At 41.0% G+C, this 26,256-nt stretch overlaps 1 protein-coding gene across 3 annotated transcripts in view; it reads right to left on the bottom strand.

Annotated features, from left to right (window-relative positions):
- NEDD4 (NEDD4 E3 ubiquitin protein ligase) overlaps nucleotides 1-26,256 on the bottom strand; it is a 110,150-nt gene that overhangs the window by 70,104 nt on the left and 13,790 nt on the right. Inside the window, exons 2-5 of one of the 3 annotated variants that reach the window (XM_065412592.1) lie at nucleotides 20,963-21,036; nucleotides 17,635-17,713; nucleotides 16,826-16,864; nucleotides 9,955-10,008 (exon numbers count right to left, since the gene is read on the bottom strand). In XM_065412592.1, coding sequence (XP_065268664.1) covers nucleotides 9,955-10,008; nucleotides 16,826-16,864; nucleotides 17,635-17,713; nucleotides 20,963-21,036 — 246 coding nt within the window. Of the gene's footprint in view, nucleotides 1-1,187; nucleotides 2,754-9,954; nucleotides 10,009-16,825; nucleotides 16,865-17,634; nucleotides 17,714-20,962; nucleotides 21,037-26,256 lie in introns of those variants that run through there. The other 2 variants (XM_065412590.1, XM_065412591.1) reach the window with 2 other exon arrangements.

Raw genomic sequence — 26,256 nt, 5'->3', positions numbered from 1 at the left:
CACTTTTACTGAAAGAACTAAAATCTGCAGGATAGGACTTCAAGATACTACTACAGCAACTCTCCAGATTAGTGTTAACTGCAGATCACTTGCAACTCCCCTTTCATTTGTATCAGCAAGGTGGTAAAATCGTAGAAATGTCACTTCACTAAGGCTAGTGTATACTTAAAACTTTATTAAAGTTTGTAAAAATGCCTAGTTGTTGCATTGTTGCACATTTTTATTCATAATTAAGAGCACTATGCAAGTCTGAAATTTTGCAAGTATTTCAGAATGACTTTCAAGAACAAAGGATCATTTAAACAAATTTATAAACCTACTTTTCTTGTGGCTTTGACTGTTGTTATTAACAAATATAAATTGCATCACCAGTGAACGCAAGAGGGACAAATTTCTGAAGTTTAGTTCAAAAGGAGTTTTATTACTCAAAAAAGTTAACTTAAGACTACTAAACTCAAGAACTAATTTGAACAGCAATGTTGTTTGAAAAGATACTAAGTTACAGTGTAAAGCTTGGGCTGAACTAGTGGCTAGAGAAAAAAGGGGAGGAAACGCTTAAAATTCCTGTGGCTCAGGGTGTATACAGATACAAATGGTATTTTACAGTTACTCTACTCAAAACCTACTTTTAATTCTCTACACACAGCAAGTTGCTGCAAAAACGTTTTAAAAAACTTATATAAAGTAAATCAAGGATTATAAAGTAATCTATTCATTCTTAAGCATTTTAAAATCTAGATATTTCAGCAAAAAATAATTCTGTTGTGGATTAATGTTATACAGTTTAAATCAAATTTGAGCTAAAACTTCAAGTCGAGGAGAACTTCAATATCTAGACTACTACATAATAAGGTAAACCATTTATCTGCATGTAAATTAAGTAATCAGTTATGATTCTGAATTAATATTTGAAATTCAGGTGCTTGACTGAGAATTTTGACCAAAAAAGACAATAGACTCTAGGAAAGACCAAATGAGATTTTAAAAAATTCTCTATCACATCCCCGCCCCCATTTATAATACATACTTTATGCAGTATTGCAAAAATGTTTTAATAAGTTAACATAATTGTAACATTTATAAATGTCTTGTATTTATGCTTTGATCACAGGCTATCATTCTACTACTTCAGATCCACTGGCAAAGAAAGATTTATAGTGTTATTTTTTCCTTTGAGAAAAACTCACCTTGTAGGGCCTCCACAAAGTACTATTTGATTCCCTTTTGCAGATACTGGCATTTTTTGGAAAGCCACTAGTTTTTCCTTCATTTCCAGGTGTGAACTGTATGTGCAACTGGGATGTCTCTGCCTTAGGACACTTGTATTTAAGACTGGATAAACAGCAAGAAACTTTTTGACAAGATCCTTCTAATGAAACACTTCTTTGCAGAATATGGTGGGTTGTCCTCATGTGTGTATTTGGTCTTTCTAATTCGTTTATAAGAATCTGATACTCAGAATGTTTTTTTGAGGGTAAACATGCAGATGTGCTACGTATCAGTTTTAAATTAGGGTACTTTGCATCAGAGTACAAATTTAATTCCTTTTCTGATAACTCTGGACTGTAGCAACCATTAACCATTTCATCCCTTGATGCAGATTCTCTTTGTTGAGTGAAATGAACTGAAATACAAGGGAAGCTGTCGGATGTTTTTTCACAAGTTGTCTGCTCAGCGCTACTTGCAGCCTGATTTTTGTCCTGTAATGAACTATTCAAGTAAAGTGGTCTAATATCTCTAGTTTCACCAGGAGAGCAAATGCTTTTAGATAGTCGAAATCCACTGACTGCTGTTGAAAGGAACCCTTTAGAAGAAGTTGTTTGATCTTCATTTTGTGCCAGTTCAGTAGAAGAAATAATGAACTGATGTGATGTTTGATAAGGTCCCTTGCTTGGTAGAGGACCCAAGCATGTTGGAGAAATTGGTGGGGTAGTGGAAGGACTCCTAGGAAAGATTACCAATGATGAAAAACGTCGTAGTGGAATTTTAGTTTTCCTCCTCATTGGCAATTTCACTTGTTCCAAACCATCTTGATCAAAAGTAGTATTTTTACTTCTACATAAAGCTTCCTGATATATATTGTTCCTATAGGAATTACATTTGTTTGCTGTGCTTCTATATGAAGAAGTACTATATACAATACTACTACAGAAAGTATCACCACCAGTGGAAAGAGTGCAACTACTACTGTCACTGATTATACTGTTGCTGTATGAGTCTCCACCACTAGTGATACTTGTACACGATTCATAGTCACTGCCAGTGCTACTGAAGGATCCACTGTTATTCGCTGCAATACCGCCAAGATTGCCATTGCACATGGCAGCATTGCTCAAATGGCTGCTACTGTTTAGCATATTAGATCTGTAATCAGCCATATTCCTGCTACAAGCGTTTCCTTCATTACCAACACTGATGAAAGTGTCTTCACTAGCAACTACTGTATCAGATTGAAAACATTCACTATACCTTCTAGACTGCAGGGAAATCTGCAGCGAAGTGCTCTTTTTGTTGTTCTTTTGCAGTGAAGAAACAGTTGAATGCTGCTGTTGATTAATTATTTCCTGCATTACCGTTGGAAAGACAGCTTGCCTGGGAGTCACCTTCATTTGTATAATATCAGGTGCAGAATTCTGTGAAGGTCTTTGGAAATACACATGAATGTTACTATCCAAACCATCTCCGGAGACTTCTGATAATGGATCAGTGTTGCTTCTTCGGGCTGCAAAATGCAATCTTAACCGTCGTGCCATTTGTTCTCATTTGCACACATGTTAGCGAGTAAGAACCATAAAGCTCCTTTTGCAGAAAGGCTAGAGGCAGCTGCACAGAGTTGAGATCCAGTTCAAACACATCACAAAAGTAAGATCCCATGAAAGATGCAGCCTTTGTCCCAATTTCAACAAGATACTAACTAGTATATAATAAAAAAGCACCTCTTAAAATAAGTCAGCCAATCCTTGAACTGTGGTTTCTGGACTGTCTTTGATTGTAGTCAGAATGCATTCACTTACAAAGCACTTGATTTCCAACGACTGTCAAGCTTAACTCAGCTGCAGCACACTGACACACACTGCCAACCTTGTTTCAATGTTACCTTCTGTAATTTGCATAAATGAATAAAATCCAAGAATATTCTAGCTTTTCGAGTTTAAAACAGCAATTCTTGCTGCAGCTACACTAGCTGAACCAACATGTCTGTGCTTTCTGCAGCAGTGTATGACTACTAATTTTTACCCATAGGTTTAGAATTACAGGAAGTTGGTAGGAATGAAGTCCCATATAACTGAGTATCAAATCTAGGATTAAATTTCCAAATAGTAACCCATGCAAGTAAACTGGTGAAGTCTGAAGTTATGAAAAAGCCAATGAACTAACCCATTTCATACTAATAAAAAGGTTAAAAAAATCAGGAGTTATTTTGGGAGTCCTAAGAAAGCTATTGGGCAATCACACTTAAATGCTGACACTTAACATGGATTCGCATTCTGTGGAATCCTATAGTGCCATATTACTTTGGTTTCGTTTTGAGTGAGTTGTAATTGGGTTAAATAAAGCCATAAAATTTCTTCTTTTGTCACTCAAGGTTTCAGCCTAGCATAGAGGTTCTTTCCTAATGAATATATTTTAGCCTTTTTCTGGTTAAAGGTATGCTTTGTTAGATTTTTTGCACTTTTACAACTTTTTACATTTCAAATTTAAGTACTTAAATTGTTGGCCAGTAGTCCATGTTCTGGACTAGTATCTGGTTATTTATGAATTATAGACGCAGAGTACTAAGTGTTCAACCATGCTTTTGGCATGCAATCTTTAGGTCTGTACAGGTACAGATTAAAGAAATTTACACGCAGTCTTTCTAGGGATGTATAGTATAGGTTGCATATTTAAAATGACTGCATAATCTATGGAGTACAATTTACAGATGAAGACTACTCGAAAGCCACATTGTATAAGATATTGTATGCAGACTGTATAGTAATCTCATGCATTCACAGTTAACTACAGTAACAAGAATATATTACAATTGCACCTCCTTTGTAAAGTGCTTTGAGATCCATTGATGAAAAACACTACGCAAACACAATTAGACTAATCAAGGTAAAAATATACTGGTAACTTTTCCCAAAAATCTAACACTAAAATGACAGAATTTCTCTGGGTGTTTCCCACATTGACAGAAAAGGCCCTTTGCTGACACCTAGTGGGACTTTTGGAAAAAAGTAGTCTCGCTGTGAAGTGTCAGTAGCAGTAAACGTTTGGCTATGAATGTACTTTTAACTACAGAAACTAACATACTAACATGGAATGAATTACTGCTGCCGGTAAAGCTCAAACAGGAGAGAACACTAGACCATTTATCCTTTCATAGGTCATACTATTGGATATTTTCTGCTCAATATTTACATGACCCTTGCTATATTTTTGGTTAGTGTGCACTAAAACAGTTTTACCTCCTCTCCAAATAAGAGCCAGGACCAAGTTTACAGTACTTTTTGTTTGCAAGCAAGCAACAAGTTTGTTTTTTAATACACCTCTACCCAGATATAACGCTGTCCTCGGGAGCCAAAAAAAAATAATCTTACCACGTTATAGGTGAAACCGCGTTACATCGAACTTGCTTTGATCCACCGGAGCGCGCAGCCCCGCCCCCCCGGAGCTCTGCTTTACCGTGTTATATCCGAATTCGTGTTATATCAGAGTAGAGGTATACTACTCCAGGGTTCATTTAACCTGATTACCCAAAATTTGTGGTTAGAAATGCATCAACAACATAAAATAGCTTAGTCACAAAAAGACTAATAAGTAAAACAGTTCAGCTATTTCACCAAGTATCACTAATCAAAGTTACACTTGGAGAAACAACTGTTGAACTCCAAAAAGAGCCTTTTTGGTCACAAGTTCAAAAAGTAATGTATAATCATTAAAGCAATATATTTTCTTTGAGTTTCAAGTTTTGGTAGAATTTTTTTTTTTTTTTTAAACTAGAACCAAAGTGACTTTATAATTTAATAGTCTGACTTGGTTTAGTCCAAAGGACAACAAAATTAAACGTATCATGTTACCCAAGTTTGCTATAGAAAGTTACTACCTGATAAAACTTAGTAATAGCAAGAAAGCAGAATTATTCACTACAAAGATAATTTTAAACATTATTTCTCCTTCTTTACTATGCTAAAGAAGAGATAAGCAGTCAGAGCTTTCGCCAGGAAGTAGTAGTTCTGGATTTAAGTTAAGTGTGTCCTTTCACACTAGATGTTAAGTTTCTTGAATCATGACCTTACCTGGTTACTTTTGATAATGAAATGACTTCTGATCCACTATGGCCTGGTTGACCACAGAATGATATGTTTTTTTTATGCACAACTCTGGATTATTGAGATGATGAAAGAGTTGGCAAGATACAGCAACAATCCCATTCAAATATAATCTCAAAGGTTTTTCGCAACAGTGATGACTATGGTTCAGTGCTACTTTCTTCGCTGTATAGCTGTGCACACCATGTATAGAGCACACTAATTCTCCCACATCAAATTGTTCTACCAGGAAGTAGTAGTCATTGTTACCAGCCAGTATCCAGATTGCGAACAAGAATTGCAGTAGCAAGCCTTATCTCATAGTTTAACACTTATCCAGTTATGGATAGCAAAAATAGTAGTGTCTGGCCACCTGTAGGTATCTTAGCTTGTCACTGTCAGTCCACTCAGCAACAGAAGAAGCCTACTAGTGGGTACAGCTGGACCTGACACAGAATCTTGTCTTCTAGCAATGATTTGAAGACATAAGCCTCATTTACTTCCTCATATCTCCTAAGACTGCTCCACCTCATGAGCATTTCTACCCTGCTTGCTTTCTAAAGATCACAATGAAGAAGTTCACAAGGCAAGAGGTTGTAGCAGCCTGAACTGCCATTCTTGTGATGAAGAATTCCCATAGTCTGGTGCTAGCAGAGAATTTTGTCTTTTCTGTAAGAAATATTGGAATCCTAGGCAGACGAAGGTGCATACTGAAAAATAATCTATGGAACTTGTTGCCAGTGTAACCCAGGCCTGCTTGGTGTGGTGCTCTGTTCCCCTTCAGTGGCATCTAGTCCATCTAGAGATTGAGGAGTCTGCTACAGCTTTAGCCAATAGCCATGTGGCTTTTAGCTCATGTAGTAGAGCCTTATACACTAAGCTTCAGAGATCCCAGGTTTAATCCTGCCAGCATTACAAGCGGGGTCTCATCCAGGATATCAACCGGGAAGTCTCTGAAGCCTGGGACGTGCTTCCTCAGTTAGGGGAAATATGTAACCCAGGCAAGCTTGGTGTGGAACTCTGCCCCCCTCTAGTGGCACCTAGACCATCTAGAGCAGTGGTTTTCAAACTTTTTGTATTGGGGACCCCTTTCACACAGCAAGCCTCTGAGTGTGACCCCCCTTATAAATTAAAAATGGGGGAAATAATGTAATCTAATGGGGACTTGGGGCTGTCAGCCCCAGGGAGCTGACAGCTTGCGACCCCCATGTAACTACCTTGCGACCCCCTGAGACGTCATGAGCCCAAGTTTGAGAATCCCTGATCTAGAGATTGAAGAGTTTGCTACAGCCTTAGCTAATAGCTATGTGGCTTTTAGCTCATGCAGTAGGGGCTCATGCACTAAGCTTCAAAGGCCCGAGGTTTGATCCCATCCACCGACAGCCAGGGTCTCTCGGCATTACCCCAGTAGCAGTTGAGAGAATATGTACGTGTTCAGCAATAGTCTCAGTTTTATGAAGTATGAGAGAAGGCACTGCGATCTAGAAAAGGCAACCTTGTTATTTGAACTACACTGTAGATTGAGTAATAAAATATTGCGTTTAGTTTTAAGCATGGATTTGTCAAGAAAAAATTGTGTCAAACAAACCTGACAGATTTCTTTGACAGGGTAACAAGCCTTGTGGATGGGGGCAGGGAGGAAAAGTGGTAGATGTGGTATATCTTGACTTTAGTAAGGCTTTTGATACTGTCTTGCGTGACCTCCTCATAAACTAGGGAAATACAACCTAGATGGAGCTACCGTAAGATGGGTGCATAACTGGTCGGAAAACCATTCCCAGAAAGTAGTTATCAGTGGTTCTTAGTCATGCTGGAAAGGCATATCAAGTGGGGTCCCGCTGGGATCAGTTCTGGTTCTGTTCTGATTTAGATAATGTCATAGAGAGTACACTTATCAAATTTGCAGACAATCCCAATCTGGTAGGGGGTGCAAGTGCTTTGGAGGATATGATTAAAATTCAAAATGATCTGGACAAATTGGAGAAATGGTCTGAAGTAAATAGGATGAAATTCAAAAGGACAAATGCAAAGTACTACACTTAGGAAGGAACAATCAGCTGCACACATACAAAATGGGAAATGACAACCTACAAAGGAGTACTGCAAAAAGGGATCTGGGGGTCATAGCAGATCACAAGCGATACATAAAGTTAACAGTGTAACACCGTTGCGAAAAAAGCAAACATTCTGGGATGTATTAGCAGGAGTGTTGTAAACAAGACACGAGAAGTAATTCTTCCACTCTACTCCACACTGATTAGACCTCAGCTGGAATATTGTGTCCAATTCTGGGCACCACATTTCAGGAAAGACGTGGACAAATGGGAGAAAGTCCAGAGAAGAGCAACAAAAATGACTAAAAGTCTAGAAAACGTGACCTATGAGGGCAGATTCTAAAAATTGGGTTTAGTCTGGAGAAGAGAAGACAGAGGCGACATAACTGTTTTCAAGTACATAAAAGGTTGTCACAAGGATGAGGGAGATAAATTGTTCTCGTTAACCTCTGAAGATAGGACAACCAGCAATGGGCTTAAATTGCAGCAAGGGCGGTTTAGGTTGGACATTAGGAAAAACTTCCTAATTGTCAGGGTGGTTAAGCACTGGAATAAATTGCCTAGGGAGGCTGTGTAATCTTGGTCATTGGAGATTTTTAAGAGCAGGTTAGACAAACACCTGCCAGGGATGGTCTAGATAATACTTAGTCCTGCCATGAGTGCAGGGGTCTGGACTAGATGACCTCTCGAGGTCACTTCCAGTCCTATGATTGTTTTCTCCACCTCATTAACGTCAAAAGCTCACTCTGCCCATCTTTATACCATGATTTTTACTTTCATACTGTTTCCCCCCCTTTAAATACTCTCATTAGGGTAAAGTTTTCACAAGCACTTAAGTGATTTAGACTCCTAAGTAACTTTTGAAAATGGGATATAGGTGCTTTTAGAAATTGTACCCCTAGTTAACAGCCAAATCCTAGTGCCTTTTGAGCACTCCTACTCTAGTTTGAATGAAAGCTGAAGCACAAGGCCTGAAGTGTCATTTTATGGGATTCATTTGCCAATCTGCTAAAACAGTTGATGCTCTTGATGGCCAGTCTCCAAGAGGGTAGATAAACTATTTTTTATAGAACATTACAGAAATATTTAACTAAAATTAGCAAACATCAAATTTAGAGTTCTAAAAATAAATTTGTTTCAAGTTATAACTTGTTTTATAACCTCAAATTTAAGCCTTAAAATTTGCTTAAATTAATATAATTTTAAAAATATGCTGTATCAATGAGCTGAGTTAAAGGGTGCTTCTTTTTAAAATATATACAAAATGGGGGAAACCCTCTATCTTTTGATATCAATTCAAACTTTCAGTTTTGGTTGTGCAGAAAAGATTTTGCCATTATTTTTAGTTTCAATTTACATAGTAGGTGCAGAGAGAGTATTTCCCTTCATTTGTACTAGTTCATTCAAAGTTAAGAAACTGATTGCGTGTTGAAAAAGCAGGAAAGCTTGTTTTTTCTGCCAATCTATGACTTAAAACCAGGTGGGAGAGGATAAGCTCTACTACTTCTAAGAACTTGAAGGACATGGGGCCAGATTTTCAAAGATATTTAGGCACCTCAAGATGCAGATAGGTGCTTTTGAAAATCCCACTAGGCACTTAAAAAGGCTAGCCTATGTGCATCTTTCGGCGCCTAAGTACCGTAGAAAATCTGGCCCATAGTGACCAGAAAAAGTCAATTCATTAACTACAGTTAATACATTGTTTAATAAGTCCATTTTTAAAATGTAAGATGTATTTTGAATAATTTTTCTTCTCTTCTGTATCCAGTATAATTACTGTAGTGTTGTTTAAAAAAAAAGACCAATTTTTAAATACTTTTTCTATACATTTTTAACTGAATTCCAGTTTTCATCCAATCATAGGTTGACACAAATCTAGAGTAAAAAGGCATCTAGTAAAGAAATATCATTTACCTTTTCAACAAAAACTTTAAAATTAATAATTAGAATAAGTGTATGTTAACGTTTATTTCATAAATAAATGTGTATAGACCTAGTGTATCCTCCTAGCTAGCACCAACTTTAGTTAGAAGGCTATATTTGGTTTCGTCAACATATTTAATCATCATACCAAAGAATGGGAATGAACCTTCTAGGTAAGGTACAATTGCAAAATAAGTTTAAAAATCAATGTTTCCTTCTTGCTGATTTAAATTATGATAAAAATTGCGGTTTTAATCACTGATTTAAATCAATCCACGCTGGTCTCAGAGAAACCTTTATCTTTACTACGGGAATTTTGGTAGTGGTAAAACAAGTATTAGATCATTTAAGAGAGTTACCATAACCAAAATCTAATTTCTATAACATTTACAACCACTCAAACGATAAAGATAATTAAATCAGGTGGAAGACTAATCCATGAAAACATTTTGAACAAGAAGATACTATATCTAAGACACTGGATTCCAAAATTTGTAATACAGAAGAATTACAGAAAGTAGTGACTTCAAACAAGAAAAGATGAGCTGTCAGATTTAGCCTTAAATTTAACATGTTTATCAAAATTAATTTCTTATGGAGCCGCTTTTTTAATACATGTCCATCTAAACTTGATTTCATGCTTGTCTTCAAAAACAGAAATATTCTAATATACAATGACCTACCAAACGGTTTTCATCAAATACTTCAAAAAGAAGCCTGTGCTGCTGAGGATTAACCTAGGAAAGAGGAAGAGATTAACAGTTATTAGTTAGTCAAGGTATTTGGAAAGCTGCAGTATTTGTTTTTGCTAAGCAAATATTCTAAGTTTAAACAGGAAGCGGTAGTTGGGTCACACAAAGCTGGCACTAAAAGGACAATTCCTTATAAAATGTTTATTTCTAAATTAATTTGAACTTTTAATAAGATTAGTATCAATGCTGACACAAACCTTGTGCACTTTATAGATTCACAGAATTTAAAACCAGAAGGGAGCCTTAAATAACAATCTGACCTCCTGTATATTACAGGCCAAAATATTTCACTGTTATTCTTGTATTGAGCCCAATAACTTGTGTTTCACTAAAGAATATCCTCCAGAAAGACATCCAGTCTTGATTTCATGACAAGGAATAGAGAATAGAGAATCAAACACTGCCCCTAGCAGTTTGTTCCAATTTTCCAGTTTATTCATCACGGTTAAAAATTGTGCCTAATTTCTAATTTCATTTTGTCTGGCTTCAGTCAGGCATTGGTTCTTGATGCCTCTCTCTATTGTGTTTAACGAAAATGATTGACAGTTCTACACAATTAAGTTCAGTACATAATATTTGAGACTGAACAGTCATTGGTCTGAAGAAATTATTTGACAAGTTGTTGCTAAAAACTACAACGTTCTAAGTCAAAACAGAAAGAAGTGCTTGAGTGGAGATGTGATACAACTCAAAAAGGCAAATGAATTCTTACAGGAATGAAGCATATTTTACACTTCACTTTATTCCACATAAGGTTGCCTGCTTTCATCCACAGCAAAACAAATGCTGCAGGAACCAAGGTGCTCAAAGAAATCTAACATATTTGATCGAAGTGTCATAACTTTAAGTTTTTGAACAGAAAAAAGTAGCCTGCCACCCAGGAGTACTCTCACCCTGGTATCTGTATGAACACCCTTGTACAAGGTAATCAAGCATGTGATTTTACCAAAGTGGAAGAGTAGCTTTGTGCCCAGAACAGTGGTATTTGGAACTGTATGAGTAATCAGCCAAAGAAAGAATAGCCAATTGCTGTAGAGAGCAATTATATGAATTTGAAGATATTTGGATCCTGTTTCTACACACAGTGGATAAAAAAACAAAAAAACCAATCTTGAGATACTCAAAGAACGCTATCTAATCCATTCTCTCCCTGTCCTCTCTTTACTTCTCCTTATTCATTTAGGTCTTTACTTTATTACTGTGACTCCCATCCTATCGTGTTATGTGCATGTAGTATTGTCTGGTCTTGCAGCTTTAACAACTTGTAAAATTGCAGAATTCTATTGGAAATCCTGCAGCATGCACAATTTTTGGAACATATACAGTCATTAACCCTTTTGTATTTTTCATTATAAAAAACAATTGAAAAAAAGATTACAAGACTGCTCTCCTTAACCTGCTGTATCACATAGCAGCTAAATCCTGCAAATAATACTGCATGAAGGTATTGCCATAAATCCAGGTAGCAGCGTTCTCTCTATGGAGACATTTAAGACATGCAGTAGAAGATGCCTCAGAGGTGGTACAACATGCTCATCTCCTTTTTGGTACAGTAACTCCTCACTTAACGTTGTAGTTATGTTCCTGAAAAATGCAACTTTAAGCGAAACGATGTTAAGCGAATCCAATCTCCCCATAAGAATTAATGTAAATGTGGGGGTTAGGTTCCAGGGAAATTTTTTTTCCACCTGACAAAAGACTATATCAGGGGTAGGCAATCTGTGGCATGCATGCCGAAGGTGGCACGCAAGCTGATTTTCAGTGGCACTCACACTGCCCAGGTCCTGGCCACCGGTCCGGAGGGCTCTGCATTTTAATTTACTTTTAAATGAAACTTCTTAAACATTTTAAAAACCTTATTTACTTTACATACAACAATAGTTTAGTTATATATTATAGACTTATAGAAAGAGACCTTCTAAAAACGTTAAAATGTATTACTGGCACGCGAAACCTTAAATTAGAGTGAATAAATGAAGACTCGGCGCACCATTTCTGAAAGGTTGCCGACCCCGGACACACACACAGTATAAGTTTTAAACAAACAATTTAATACTGGTACACAGTGATGATGATTGTGAAGCTTGGTTGAGGTGGAGGAGTCAGAAGGTGGGATATTTCCCTTACTGCTAAATGATGAACTAGCAATTGGCTGAACCCTCAAGGGTTAACTCTCACTCTACAAGGCAGCAGGAATGGAGGGAGGGGGTATGTGTGAGAGAGATATGCGCATTTCCCCTTTAAGTACACTGCCTTGTTATTTAGATTAGCTTCCCAAGACCAGCTGCTGCAAGCTCCCTCATCCTGAGCCCTGGTGTGTCCCCCCTGCTCTATGGAAGATGGGGTAAGCGGGGTGCTGGAGCAGGGGGAAGGGGGACACTGACATTAGCCCCCCCCTTCCTTCCCTCCCCCCCGCACAGCAAGCAGGAATCTCAGGGAGCAGCTCCAAGGCAGAGGGCAGGAGCAGCACATGGCAGTGGGGGGAGGGACAGCTGCAATTGCTAGCGTGCTGGGTGGCTGCAGCACAGGGAACTTAGGGGAGCAGGGAGCTGATAGGGGGGCTGCTGGTCCACCCTGGTTCCAAGCCCCCACCAGCTAGCTGCAATGGGCTGCTCTTCCTGCAAGCAGTAGACAAAGCAGGTGGCTGCCAAACAACGTTAGAAGGGAGCATTGCACAACTTTAAACGAGCATGTTCCCTAATTGATCAGCAATGTAACAACGAAACGACGTTAACCGGGACGACTTTAAGTGAGAAATTACTGTATCTGGATCCTTGCTAAATGACAGCAGTGATGGAGAGTCAGCTCCACTTTGACAGTGAGCAGAAATGAGCAACCCTTAGTGCAGCATATGAAGGTCACTGATTTTCAAAATGGTTTAGTCCCATGAGGTAAATAACCCAGCCTCCCTAGGTAGTGAATACGGCTTGTGGTAAAATACCGTAGGTTAGAGGATTGATTTAAATAAAATTAGAAGCCACTTTTGGGAGAAGTTTACATAGGGTCAAGGATCATCCTTACCCTATAAGGATACAGCATAGAGTGTGTCACTGTGGGTCATCCATTAGTTCCTCCATCTTGTAAACTCACCTAGTTGATTCACCACCAGGAACAGGGCCGGTGCTACCATTAAGGCGAACGAGGCGGTTGCCTAGGGCGCCAAGATTTGGGGGCACCAAAAAGCAGTGCCCCCAATTTTTTTTACAGCATTCCTGCGCTGGGCTGCCGGCGGCGCACTGACACGTGTGGCTCAGACTCCCTCTCCCAGCGCAGCGGTCGCTCCACTTCTCCTGCCTCCCAGGCTTGCGGCGCCAATCAGCTGTTTGGCGCCGCAAGCCTGGGAGGGGAGGAGAATTAGAGCAGGGGCGGCATGCTTGGGGAGGAGGCAGAGCAGAGGTGAGCTGGAGTGGGGAGCTGCCGCATGGCTCCCCTGGGGGAGGGGGGAGAGCTGCCGCAGGGCTGGGGGTGCAAGGTGGAAGTTTTGCCTAGGGCACGAAACTTCCTTGCACCGGCCCTGACGAGGAATGCCCTCTTTTTCAATATATGGAGCTATTACCAGAATTTCCTTGTAATGTCAGTTTGAAAAGCAGCATGTCCCAGGATGGAGACTGCTCTTGAACAGGAGGTAAAACATAAACCAAGCCGTTTAAGTAGGTGGAAAGAATACAAGTGTCATGTACCAATGTATGACAGAAAAACAAACTTTTAGAGATAAGGGGGAGATCCAATAGTCCAGGACAAATGGAATGGAAGACTGGTGAAGATGAAATTCTTCATCTTTCCCCACTTCAGAATGAGTTCCTTGCAGAAGATCCTTGCTCTGAAGAAATTCAAAGAACTCTCTTGCAGAACAATAAAGAACACATTCATCCAGCAAGCATCCAGGCTGTCAGACTGGACCTCAAATTGAGTGGTAGACCATGACCTTGCTTCTGAGACAAAGAAATCTAGTAGGTTGGGCACAAGGGCTTGAAAATCCACTACTACATCCAGTAAATCAGTGTACTGGAACTGATGAGGCAAGGCTCGGGCTATGATCAAACCCTGGTTCCATCATGTCTCACTTTTTAACCAGGGGATAAAGCAGATGCACTCCTTTATGAATTGGCTCTTATCAGGCAGTCATCAAGGTAGGATGGCCATTACTACTGCTAGACTTTTCTGGGAGCTCTCGTGGTGCTGCAGAGTGCCCAAACTAGTTAGGTCATTCCCCCACACTGAAGTAGAGGTACTTTTGATTATCCAGGTGAAACAGCACAGAATTAATAATGAAACTGCCATACTGGATCAGTAGTGCAGTCCATTTAATCTACTGCCCTGTCCCCAGCAGGGGCTAGTACTGTGTATTTCAGAGAAAGGTGCAAGAAACCCTGTACTTACCAGATAACTTGGGGGCAGGTTAAGTTTTCTTGTAGCCATTCCCCACCATCCAATAGTTAAAATTTGGCTTCTAAATCCTGATGCTTAAGGGTAAATCCCTGTCAAATCTCTAATACTATAAACTTGTATATTTGCTATACATTTAAAACTACAATTCTTTTTTGGAACTCCTGCAAAGCTCTTGACCTCTGATATTCTATGGCAATTAGTTCTACAGTTTAATTTTAGATTGTGAGAAAAACTGTAAAGTTAGTTTTGAATCTCCCACTGAAGGCACACAATTTCATTTAGCATGAAATTCACCTCGCCTGTTTACATCTCTGAAAACTCCACTCTTCTTTAGTCTTGACTAACCCCAAGCAGATGTGTTATCTGCAAGTTCTCCCAACTGCTCTCCCCTTTTCCAAAATAGAAAACCCAGTCTTAAAATGGAGCCTTGTCACACCACTTTAACATTTTGCCATGATGAAAACTGATAATTTATTCCAATGGTTTCCTGTCTTAACCATTTACTGACCCTTGACTATTAATATACTTCTCACTCCACGACTACTTAGTTTCTTTAGTAATCTCTTGCAAGGGTCATCAAGAGGCCTTTTGCAGGTCCAAATAAATGTCCTTTATCCACTAGTTTGACATTTTAAACAGTTCTAAAAAAAGGTTAGTGATGTCCAATTTTTCCTTTGTAGAAGCTGTGCTGGTTAGTCCTAGAAAATAATGATCTTGTATGCATTCTATATTTTAGTTATCATTTCAACCAATATACCATGTACATGAGCAGGCTTACTTGTCTCAACTCTCAAGATCATTCCAAGCACTTTATTTCAAAGATACAGGTGTTACAGTTGTAATCCTCCCATCCTCTAGTACAGTAGTCTGTTCTAACAAGGTTGCATATTTTTTCAAAACAGCTAATCCATTTAATTCTTAAATTATTTCAGAAGTCTTGGAAATAAGCATCATGCCATCTGGACCTTGTGACCTATTATGTCATCAATTTGTTCCAGCACCTCTTCTTTTGACACATCAATCTCGAATAGTACCTCAACAACTCTCCTGCTTTAGTGAAGACCTCACCTGAAAACAGTTTTTCAGCAATATCCTTATCTTCCCAGATTTTTACCTTTTGGTGGTCCAGTGGGTCCACCAGCTCCCTCAAAAGCTTCCTTCTGAAATACTTACAGAATCTCTTATTTGTATTTATTTTTAGCTATTTACTCTGCAATATCTGCCTTGGGTCTCTTAATTTCCTTCTTACATATGGCCTCATGAAATGGTATCCTGAAGAGAGGATGGGGAAAGGCATGGCATGGCGCAAAAAATGGATTGAGTACCCTTTTCTTATGGTCTACAGGACCCAATGACTTCTGTTTCTCTGCTTCCTCCCCACTCCCAATACTCACCCAATACTTCCCACTCCCAATACTCAGCAAGCACATCTTTCTGCATTTTTCCTCTAGAAACTTTACCAATATAACTCTATACAAGTGATCACAAATTCAGTAGTTACATACTTTGTTTAAAGCTGATGGCTCAGTTATCAAGCTTATCTATCCATGTTTTTCAGGTGTTACCACTGCTACCAGATCAATATAAAAAAAATGACTAATATGACTTTAAGCAACTCTTATCAATATTTTGCTTTGAATTATCTAATTTACTTTGAAATAGATTTATCTTGTTAAATCCTGAATTAGAGAGTCTAAGGCCTGGTCCCCACTAAGCCCCCACTTCGGACTAAGGTACGCAAATTCAGCTACGTTAATAACGTAGCTGAATTCGAAGTACCTTAGTCCGAACTTACCGCGGGTCCAGACGCGGCAGGCAGGCTCCCCCGTCGATGCCGCGTACTCCTCTCGCCGAGATGGAGTACCGGCGTCGACGGCGAGCACTTCCGGGATCGATCCCAGAACATCGATTGCCTGCCGCCGGACCCTCCGGTAAGTGTAGACGTACCCCAAGTTAGGAGGAGAGTTAAAATTTCTGCTTAAGTTGTTGCATGCCCTCTAGAGGCTGGTTTGGTGCATGTAAAAAGGATTAATAAGCCCTTTAAGAAAAAGTTAAATGTTAGATCTATTCCCCACCAAAAGTAATGCAGCTGCAGAACTACACAATTAGGAAGAGCAGTCTATTCAGTGTTTCAGAATATTAAAATTTCTTCAACTGAAAATCAGTGCTTAATAGCCCACCTCAAATAGATGCATCAGAAACAGACTAACTGGTAAATGAGCTATTTTTCTCATTCTGTAAATTTCTACCCAACCACAAAGAAAATTTGCTACAAGATGATATTTTGCAGTACAACACAGCAAGTTGTGAAAGTATTTGTTTTAGTAGTATTAAGTGCATATTAGTAGCACATATCTTGCATATTACATTGAAGAATGTAAAAATATATAATCAAACTAATAAAGGCACTTACTCTAAACAAGAACTCTTCATTCCACTTTGGATTCAAGGTCTACAGATAAAGAGACAACATTTTGATTATACATAGTGTTCTGTACTATTGCCTTGCTTGAAGATCTGCATCTATTTCAGTTGATGTGACACTCTCTTAAGCATAAATAAGTTTTTAACTTTGCTAGTTAAGATACAAGAAGTCATAGGCCAAAAACCAGGCCTCATGCTCTCCTTCAGTGTAGTGCAGAAGGGAGCCAACTCAAACAAATATTGCTAGATTCTGGCTGGTGCACATGGAAAAGGCGCAGAAAGAATGCCACTGTGGCAGTTCGGGAATGCATGTTAAGTTGGGGAACAGTGACTGCTGCATGCTCCCCTCTAAATCCAACTGATTTTCTATGTTAGTGGCTTTGAGGTTAGTGAGCTAAAAAAAACCCAACTTCTACTTGCCCCTCTATGTGTCATAGAGGGACCAATAGCAGCATGGCTCTTCAGTGAGCTATGCTAGAGATGGAGGAAGGGAGAGAAAAGGTGAAGGCCCCATGATGGCACCAAGCCTCCCCATGAATGGCCTACTTTTGAGACTACACACCCCTTTTCCATTCCCTTCCATTAAGAAACCTATTGAAATTAGAATTCCACAGCAATGCCACAGCTGAGCTGCAGAACTAATAGTGTAAATTATAGAATGTTCCCTTCCTTAGATTCCCCCAACTCTTACCCCCAAAGAGGTAGGGGGGAAATGCAGTCCTACTTATTCCAATCTTAGCTTTCTGCCTGGATTCTTGATAAAATAAGGGTGGGGAGGGAAGAAGAGGTAAGTCTAACCTTTTTAATAGTTTTTGTTTGAACACTGGTAAAGATTCCATTCACTGGCTCATACACTGTCACTTTCACATAAGGATCACTGGAAAAAAAGAGCTGAAGTTAAAAAAAAAAAATCTCCAACAGTTGTCAGTATTATTCTTAATTAGTTTTTAAAATGTTGAAATGTAAGAATCTTCACAACTCCTGTTCATTTAAAGGTTAAAAGGGACTACTGTGATCATTGGTCTGACCACCTGTAGAACACAGTCCAAAGAACTTAATCAAAGTAATTCCTTTTGAACGAGATCATAGACTTTAAAAAACATCCTATCTTGATTTAACAATTTACAGTGAGAGAATCCATCATGATCCTAAATTGCTCCAATGATTAATTACCTCCACTGTTAAAAATGTACAACTTATTTCCAGTCAAAATTTACCTAGCTTCAACCTCCAGCCATACCCTTATCTGCTAAATTATGAAATATTTGTTCCCCATATAGGTAATTATAGACAGTTATGAAGTCACCCCTTAATCTTTTCTTTGTTAAACTGAACAGACAGAGCTCTGTTAGGTATGTTTTCTAATCCTTTAACTCTTGTGGTTCTTTTGAAAACCCTCCCCAGTTTATCAACATTCCTGAATTGTTGACCACTAAAACTGGGAACACGGTGTTACAGTAGCTGTCACACCAGTGCCAAATACAGAGATAAAATAATCTCTCCCCTCATACTCGAGATACCCATTTATGCATCTAAGGATCCCATTAGCCCTTTTGACCAGTATCTCACTGAGAGCTCGTGTTCAGCTGATTATCCACCATGACTTCCAAATCTTGTTTGGAGTGCTTTCCCAGGATAGTTCCCCATCCTGTAAATATGGCCTATATTCACTGTTTCTAAATGTATGCATTTACATTTAGCCATATTAAAATGCATTTTGCTTGCTTGTACCAAGCTTACCAACCAATCCAGATTGTTCTGTATCAGTGACCTCTCCTCCCCATTATTTACGCCACTCCAATTTGTGTCATCCGCAAACTTTAACAGCTATTTTGTGTTTTCTTCCAGGTCATTGATAAAAGCGTTAAATAGTGTAGGGTCAAGAACCAATCCCTGTGGGACCCCACAAACACCCCCTCTTCCATGATTTTCTGTTTACAATTACATATTAAGACCTATCAGTTAGCCACCATTTAACCCATTTAACGTGTGCCTTGTTAATTTTGAACAGCTCTGCTTTTTTTTTTTTTTTTAAATCAAAATGTGCCTTACAGAAGTCTAAATATATTACAGCATCACTATTACCTTTATCAACCAAACCTGAAATGTCATAACGAGATATCAGTTAGTTTGATAGGATCTATTTTCCATAAACACTTATTGAGTGGCATTAATTATACTGCCCTCCTTTAACGCTCGATTAACAGAATCCTGCATCAGCCACTCCATTATCTTGCCTGGAATCAATGTCAGACTGACAGGCCTACCAACAGTTTGACAAACTGGACACCATCAAATTAGGCCTGCATAAAGACTGGGAGTGGATGGGTCACTACAAGAACTAAAAAAACAAAACTAATTTATTCATGCTAATTTGCCCCTACTGTTACTCACACCTTCTTGTTAACTGTTTGAAATGAGCCACCCTGATTACCACTACAAAAGTGATTTTTCACCCTGTTGATAATAGCCCACTTTAATTGAATTGTCTCGACCCCCCACTTGGTAAGGTAACTCCCATCTTTTCATGTACTGCTACATATATATTTTCCTACTGTATTTTCCACTCCATGCATCTGATGAAGTGGGTTTTAGCCCACAAAAGCTTATGCCCAAATAAATGCGTTGGTCTATAAAGATGCCACAAAGACTCCTCATTGTTTTTGCTGATACTGACTAACATGGCTACCACTCTGAAACCGGTCTCCCTTCTACAGTCACCCACATCTATTGAGCTGGTGGACTGTGTGCCATATTCTAGCTCAATGGTCACCAACTGGTCGATCACGATCGACTGGTCGATCCTAGAGGATCTCCCAGTTGATCGCGATCTCTGGCGCCACAGTGGGGCTGCCACTAAGACAGGCTCCCTGCCTGCCCCAGTCCCACACTGCTCCCAGAAGCGGCCATCATGGCCCTGCGGGCGGGGGGGAGAGAGGGGGCAGGGGTCTCCCTCTGCATGCTGCTCCTGGCTGCAAGCACCGTCCCCGCAGCTAACATTGACCAGGAACGGGGAGCTGAGGCCGATGGGAGCTGCGGGGCGGTGCTTGCAGAGAGGGGCAGCGTGCGGAGCCATGTGCCGCCTCCCCCCCAGGGACGCACTGGCCCCTTCCAGGATTGGCGTGGGGCCGGGGTAGGCAGGGAGCCTGTCTTAGCAACAGCCATGCTGCACTGCCGACCAGGAGCTGCCGGAGGTAAGTGCTGCCTGGCGGGAGGCTGCACCCCCCAACCCCTAGCCCCCTCTCAGAGCCAGCACCCCAACCCCCCCCGCACCCAACCCCCTCCTGCACCCTGAACCCCAGCCCTGACCCCCCCAAGCCAGCACCCCCACCTCCTGCACCCCAACACTCTGCTGCAGCCCACAGCCGCCTCCTGCACCCAAACTCCCTCCCAGAGCCCACACCCTGAACCTCCTCCTGCACCCCAACACTGCCCCAGCCCAGAGCCCCCTACTGCACCCAAACTCCCTCCCAAAGCTTGCACCCCTTGCCCCCTCCTGCACCCCAACCCCCAGGCTCAGCCCAGGGCCCCCTCCCACACTGCGAACCCCTTGGTCCCAGCCAGAGCCCACAACCCCTCCCAAAGCCCAACCTCCTACCCCAGCCCAGTGAAAGTGAGTGAGGGCGAGTGATGGGGGGGGGAGGGGAGGGCTTTGGGGAAAGGGTGGGTTAGATCCTGGGTTGCCCTTAAATTCAAAAAGTGATCTTGGATGTAAAGAGGTTGGAGACCACTGGTCTAGCTCCTACCCACATTCAACGCAGCTGCCACTTCCCACTGCTAAGGCATGGATAAGAACAGGGATTATAGCATTCACAGCTAATATTTTGAGCTACTGTGATTTAGCTACAACCTTACCTGCAGAAAAATATGCTTACAACACCTGACCAAGTAGACTCTTGGGCAAGACAACAAGGAGTCTTCAGTTTGACAGCCTTGGTAGAAAGGGCCAGAGACTGGATAATTAGCATAATTTTTTTTTTTTTTTTTTGCAAGGAAGTTTAACAGGACTTGAAGGTACATTGGTACTAGATGGGATAGTAAACAGAGTATTATTCAATATTAGATTTTTGTGAAGAAAATGATGTACCATCAACTCTGCCTTTACAGACCAAGCACATACCCTTACCTGGCTCCTAAGATATCCTTTTTGGCCAGACCAATTCCAGCTATGATCTTCACCCTCACAATTCGTGTGTTTTCCTGAAATATGAAATAAAAAGTTACAGTCCATCTCAACCTCAATTTAAAGTTTATTTTACCACAGTTTAAAAAAAAACCAAAAAAACCAATCTTTGGCATAACTGATTCCAGACTGAAAGCTAATCTAATCCAGATACTATATTTTGATGGAAATCATCCTGAATTTCAGTAGCAGATTAGTTTTACTTGCATCTCTTATTAAATACTACCACCACTGATTCACACCATACTAAAAACAGAGTTCAGTTAACTTGAATTCTCAATATTCCAAAATCATCATGATACGTTTGGGAAGTGTCCTCCAGATCACACATTTCTTTCCTGGAGGACCAAAAGAACGGAAAGTCTGCTCAACAGGATGAATCAGTCAGTAAGGAAGGAAATTCCCAGAGACAGAGGATAACTGAAAGAATAAAGGATTGTTATATGCTGCAAAGAGCTTTTTCATTTGTACATAAAAACTTCCAACATTTATTACTTCTGCAAAACAGTCTTTTATTGGGAACATTTTACTTCAAGTGGTAGGTAGTTAATCTAAAAATGATTAACAGAGTGAAGCCAGATCTAGACTAGGAACTTTTGCCAGTAATATTGGTTAGGAGTGTGATTTTTTTTTTTTTTAATTATATTCATGTACTGGCAAAAGCGACAGTTACACAGATCTGAGTGCTTTTGCCAGGATAGCTTATTTCATTCAGGGGACTGGTATAAACTATATACTGGCAAAAGAACTCTTACTGATCTAAGTTGAGTCTAGACCAGGAGGGTTTGCTAGTATAGCTATACCAGCAAACTTTTTCTAGTGCAGACTAGACCTCAGTATCACTACAGTTTTTGTTTGTTTTGTTAAATTCTAGGTGTTCCTGCAGCTGGGGTGGAAATGATTGCTCATTATTCAGGGTAGAGCAATAACAGCTTAATTTAGGAACTATATATTCAAAACAAAGTTGGCATGCTGTGAGGCTCTGTATACCATAGTATAGGATGCCTTATCAAGTTTAATAGATTAGACCTCTTGAGATGATCTAGGAGACCAACACAACCAGGAATGCTAGAACTCTTCCAATGCCATTTTGGAAGGAGAAGGATTAACAATTCCCTGCTTTGATAATAGCTTTGTAAGGGACCAGTAGTTTGAGACCTCCCTGCTGGCCCATAGATGACTTGTGCCTCCCCATACGGGGGGGGGGGGGGGGGGAGGGGTGATAATCTAAAGGGGAGAACACGTGATTGCCCCATATGTCTCCTCTGCCTAGCGACATCCCCTCCACCTCCCCGCACAGCCTGGGTCCGCTGCCACTCTCCCCACCCCATGTTACCTGCATGGGGGTGAAGGGTACTCTGTCCTTCTCCTGCTGCACCACCCCCACCAGGCATTTTCGGCTGCTCTCCCTGGCAGCCGTACCTGAGCGGGCTGGAGCCGCATCTCATGCAGCTAAAGTGACCACTCTGGGTCGCTGCTCTGTGCGGTGCAGCAGCTCCCCGAGAGAGCCTGGCTGCAGAGGTGGTGGTGCCCCGCCCCGCCTCTGCAGACAGGGGCCAAGTGAGCCAGAAACATGCCAGAGGAAGGGGACTCTGGCTCACTCGGCCCCTGTCCCTGGCAGCCAGGCTCAGGCGGGGGATGCTGCTACATCGCTGGCAATCACGTGGTCGCCAAAATCTTTGGTAGCATAAGATTGCCAATGATGGCCATAAAATAGTGTGGATGGATATTCACTTTAAGGACCTACCTAGAAATTGATCCGGGTGATGCTTGACCTGTAAGGTAGCATGGACCTTTGGCATTTGCCATGATGGAGTGCAAAAAAAATTTCCTTCCCACAACCTCAGATTGGACAACAAGAGATTCTCCCCACCCCCAACTTTAAAATTTTTAGAAAGTCGTTTTGGGCTAATAACCTTGAAGAGATAATGGTCAAATGGTAGTTTGGCATGCTCAGCGCATGGAAGAGGGCAAAGACATGTGATGTGGGTTTTAACCAGGCTACAACTTATTAGTCAAATTACATCCAAGGTTCCTGCTGAGGGACAGCCCACCAATCACTCCCTCCTCACTGATCCTTTGCCAATTCCTGAGGGCTCCCACTGCAGGGGGAGCCAATCACCACACTAGGAGGGTCTCTGGGTGCCTCCACTCACCCACTAGCATCCCTGCCTCTTTCGGGGGGCTGAGGCAAGAGGGGACATAGACCCAACCCCAGCCAGCACTGCCATCAAGCGCATTGGTGGGGCAGTGCCCCACCCCCTGGTTTGCATTTGTATCCCAGGGGGTTAAACATGATGCACCCATCTTGAAAGGAGATGCCCCCCCATGTGGTCTTTTTGGATCTGGAGCCTAAACCAGTAAGTTCCTGCACTGGGCACCTGCCAAAAGTTATGACTCACATCGGTCCAAACTGTGACCTCTGGGAGGAGGAGAATTCTAGCCATTCAGTAGCCCAAAACTCAGCCTTGAGGTTCTGCTACAAGAAAGGCAAAAACCCCAACCAGCATTGGCCAATCTGTTGGTATAGTGAAAAATTCCTTTCCAGACCCAAAGCAGGCAACAGTCACAGCCCGCAGTGACCTAGAAGGCGGGAGGGTGGATTAAACTATTGGAAATCAGCAAACAGCAAGTGGCTCTGAGCACGACTCTTATCATGGATCCAAATCTCATGCGAAATCCCTCAAGACTTTATGGCGCCAAACCTTGGTGAGATCTCAAGCCTACCCCAGAAGTCCTGTGGGGGACTGGAAATCTTGCAGGACCCAGGCTATGCTGTCCTTTTGCCCTCTCCCATTTCAGGAGCCACCAAAACAAATCCCTCAGTAGGCTCGGGACCCTCTTTGCAAAGCTACAACAACTAACTATATTATGCTATTTTTTGCCTCTCCCCCAAGTCTGTTAAACATATTAGCTACAATAGATTTTGGTGCTTCACTCATTTCTATCATCATAAAAACAGAACCACCAGGTATTAGACTTGACAGTTCGTTGAACAGTTCAAAGAGGGAGTCTCAAAAAAAAAAAAAAGCGCAGAGTGTAATCAGTCAAGAGCTCATGACCTAATACTAGATTAACCTAGTAAATATACAAAGCTAAGTACGGCAGTCTGAATATACTAGACTGTTGGTATAAACAATGTATTCTTTATCAATAAAGCTTCAATACAAGAATTAACAAAGAATGAATGGCATTTCACGTCATGCATTTAATAACCCAAGACAAGTCTGAGTTTATGCAATAGTTTGATACGCTTAAGAGAGACGAAATTCAACAAATTCCAGCATATACAGCTTCTCAGAAAAGGAAATAAAGCTTGCACTGAAATATTTTTAAGTAGTTCAAGTATTTTTATTCACCTGAATGACTAGGCCTGCACATTACCAGTCTTAACTTTAACACTTGGTGAAGATGCAGTCTCAGAAGATTTTGTAGCCCAAAGAACTCTTGAAAAGGCACAACCTGTGACAGCATTTTGAAAACTGGAGACCTATTACAGTTTGTTGCTTTGTGTGGTTAAAATGAAGTTTGGTTACATAAAAACTTGGGTGCCAAAAATAAAATCCACAAAGGAATTTAGGCTCCTAATTTGTATTCAGTTTCCTAATGTCCATTGATTTCAATGGAAATTAAGATCTTAAGGGGCTTCATGGATTCTGTCCCAAGAGCCAAAATTTATATACAGTACATAGAGTTTAATCGGGGGGGGGGGGGGGGGGGGAGAAAAAAAAAAGAGGAAAGAAATGGTATAGTAACACCATATTCGCACTGTTAAAACTGGAAGATTAGGCAGTAATAAACACCCACATTCTCCAAAAGCAGATTTGTTGGCCACAGGTAGAGTTCTGTATTGGTCACTACAAGAGACAAGGTGGGCAAGATATCTTTTATTGCACTAACTGGGGTCCCAGACCTGAAGAAGAGCTCTATGTGGCTCAAAAGCTTCTCTTTCTCACCCACAGAAATAGGCTCAATAAAAGATATTACCTCACCCACTTTGTCTCTTTAATATCCTGGGACTGACATGGCTACAACTAACCTGTATTAGTCACGACAAGTCAGTTGCCCATGATGGTTTCATCCAAGACCACCCTCTTCTGAAAATCTTTAGTAGTGGAATGGCGTGGGAGAGAAGTCCATGATGGGGTAGGATCAAAGGCCTGGTCAACACGACCAAGTTAGGTCGACACAAATCCACTTGCATCAACTTAGTTATACATGTGGCTACACTTAAATTGGTCTCCCACCTGGTAAGCAGCCCGTTACAGTGACATAGTAACACCACATCTCAGAGCAGCACAGAGCTATGGTCATCCTAGTAAGGTCAACACAGTATGAGTAGACACTGCATTAATTGTATCGACTAACAGTCCTCCAGCACGCATTCCACAATGCCTCTGTCCCTTGCAAGAGTGATCATTCCAGTCACAATCTCCAGTGCCCTGGGGTCACAGAGGCTGGACACCTGTTTTCCTGCCACCATCTCCTTTCAGCCCCCCCCCCCCCACATACATTTGAAATGCCTTTTCCTTATTGTCCACCTTGGTGAGCAGAACCAGCAGTTCACCTTTGTTGTTTGCATCCAATTGCTCAACTGACCATGCCAGCTACACGCACACACAGAGCTATTAGATGTATTCCAGCGTGGAAAAGGGAAGTAGTACAGGATCTCCTTGGCCTGTGGGAAGAAGAGGCTGTGCAAGTACAGCTATGGCTCACTTACAGAAACAACAACTTTATGAGTAGATTGAGCAGGTTGATGCTGGCAATGGGGCATGACAGGGATCAGCAGCAGTGCAGCATGGAAAGTGAAGGAACTATGCTAGGCATACCACAAAGCAAGGAAGAGCAACACAAGACCTGGTGCTGCACTGCAGACCTGCTGCTTACCCAACAAACCGCATGCCAGACTTAGAAGTCACCCCATTGGTACCCTGCAGATGACTGTTGATACTAGGGATGTAAAATAGTAAACGGTTAACCGGTAAGCATTGGTCTTATCGGTTAACCCAGCCTAACTGTTAATCTCCAGCCTTTGGTGGCCCGCATCTGCTGGCCGACCCCAGGATATAATTTTAATAGTTTAACTGGTTAACTTTTTAAACAATATTTACATCCCTAGTTGATGTCTATGATAGCGACCCTCCTCCTTGCTGTTCATGGCAGGGAGTAGAGGGCAGTGGACTCAAAAAATGCTGAGAGCCTAGAACTGTTTGAGACTCCAGGAGTCTAGCCAG

This window comes from Emys orbicularis, chromosome 10 (assembly GCF_028017835.1).
Source record: "Emys orbicularis isolate rEmyOrb1 chromosome 10, rEmyOrb1.hap1, whole genome shotgun sequence".
NCBI classification, from domain to species: Eukaryota; Metazoa; Chordata; order Testudines; family Emydidae; genus Emys; species Emys orbicularis.
This window is presented reverse-complemented; position numbering and strand designations above follow the sequence as displayed.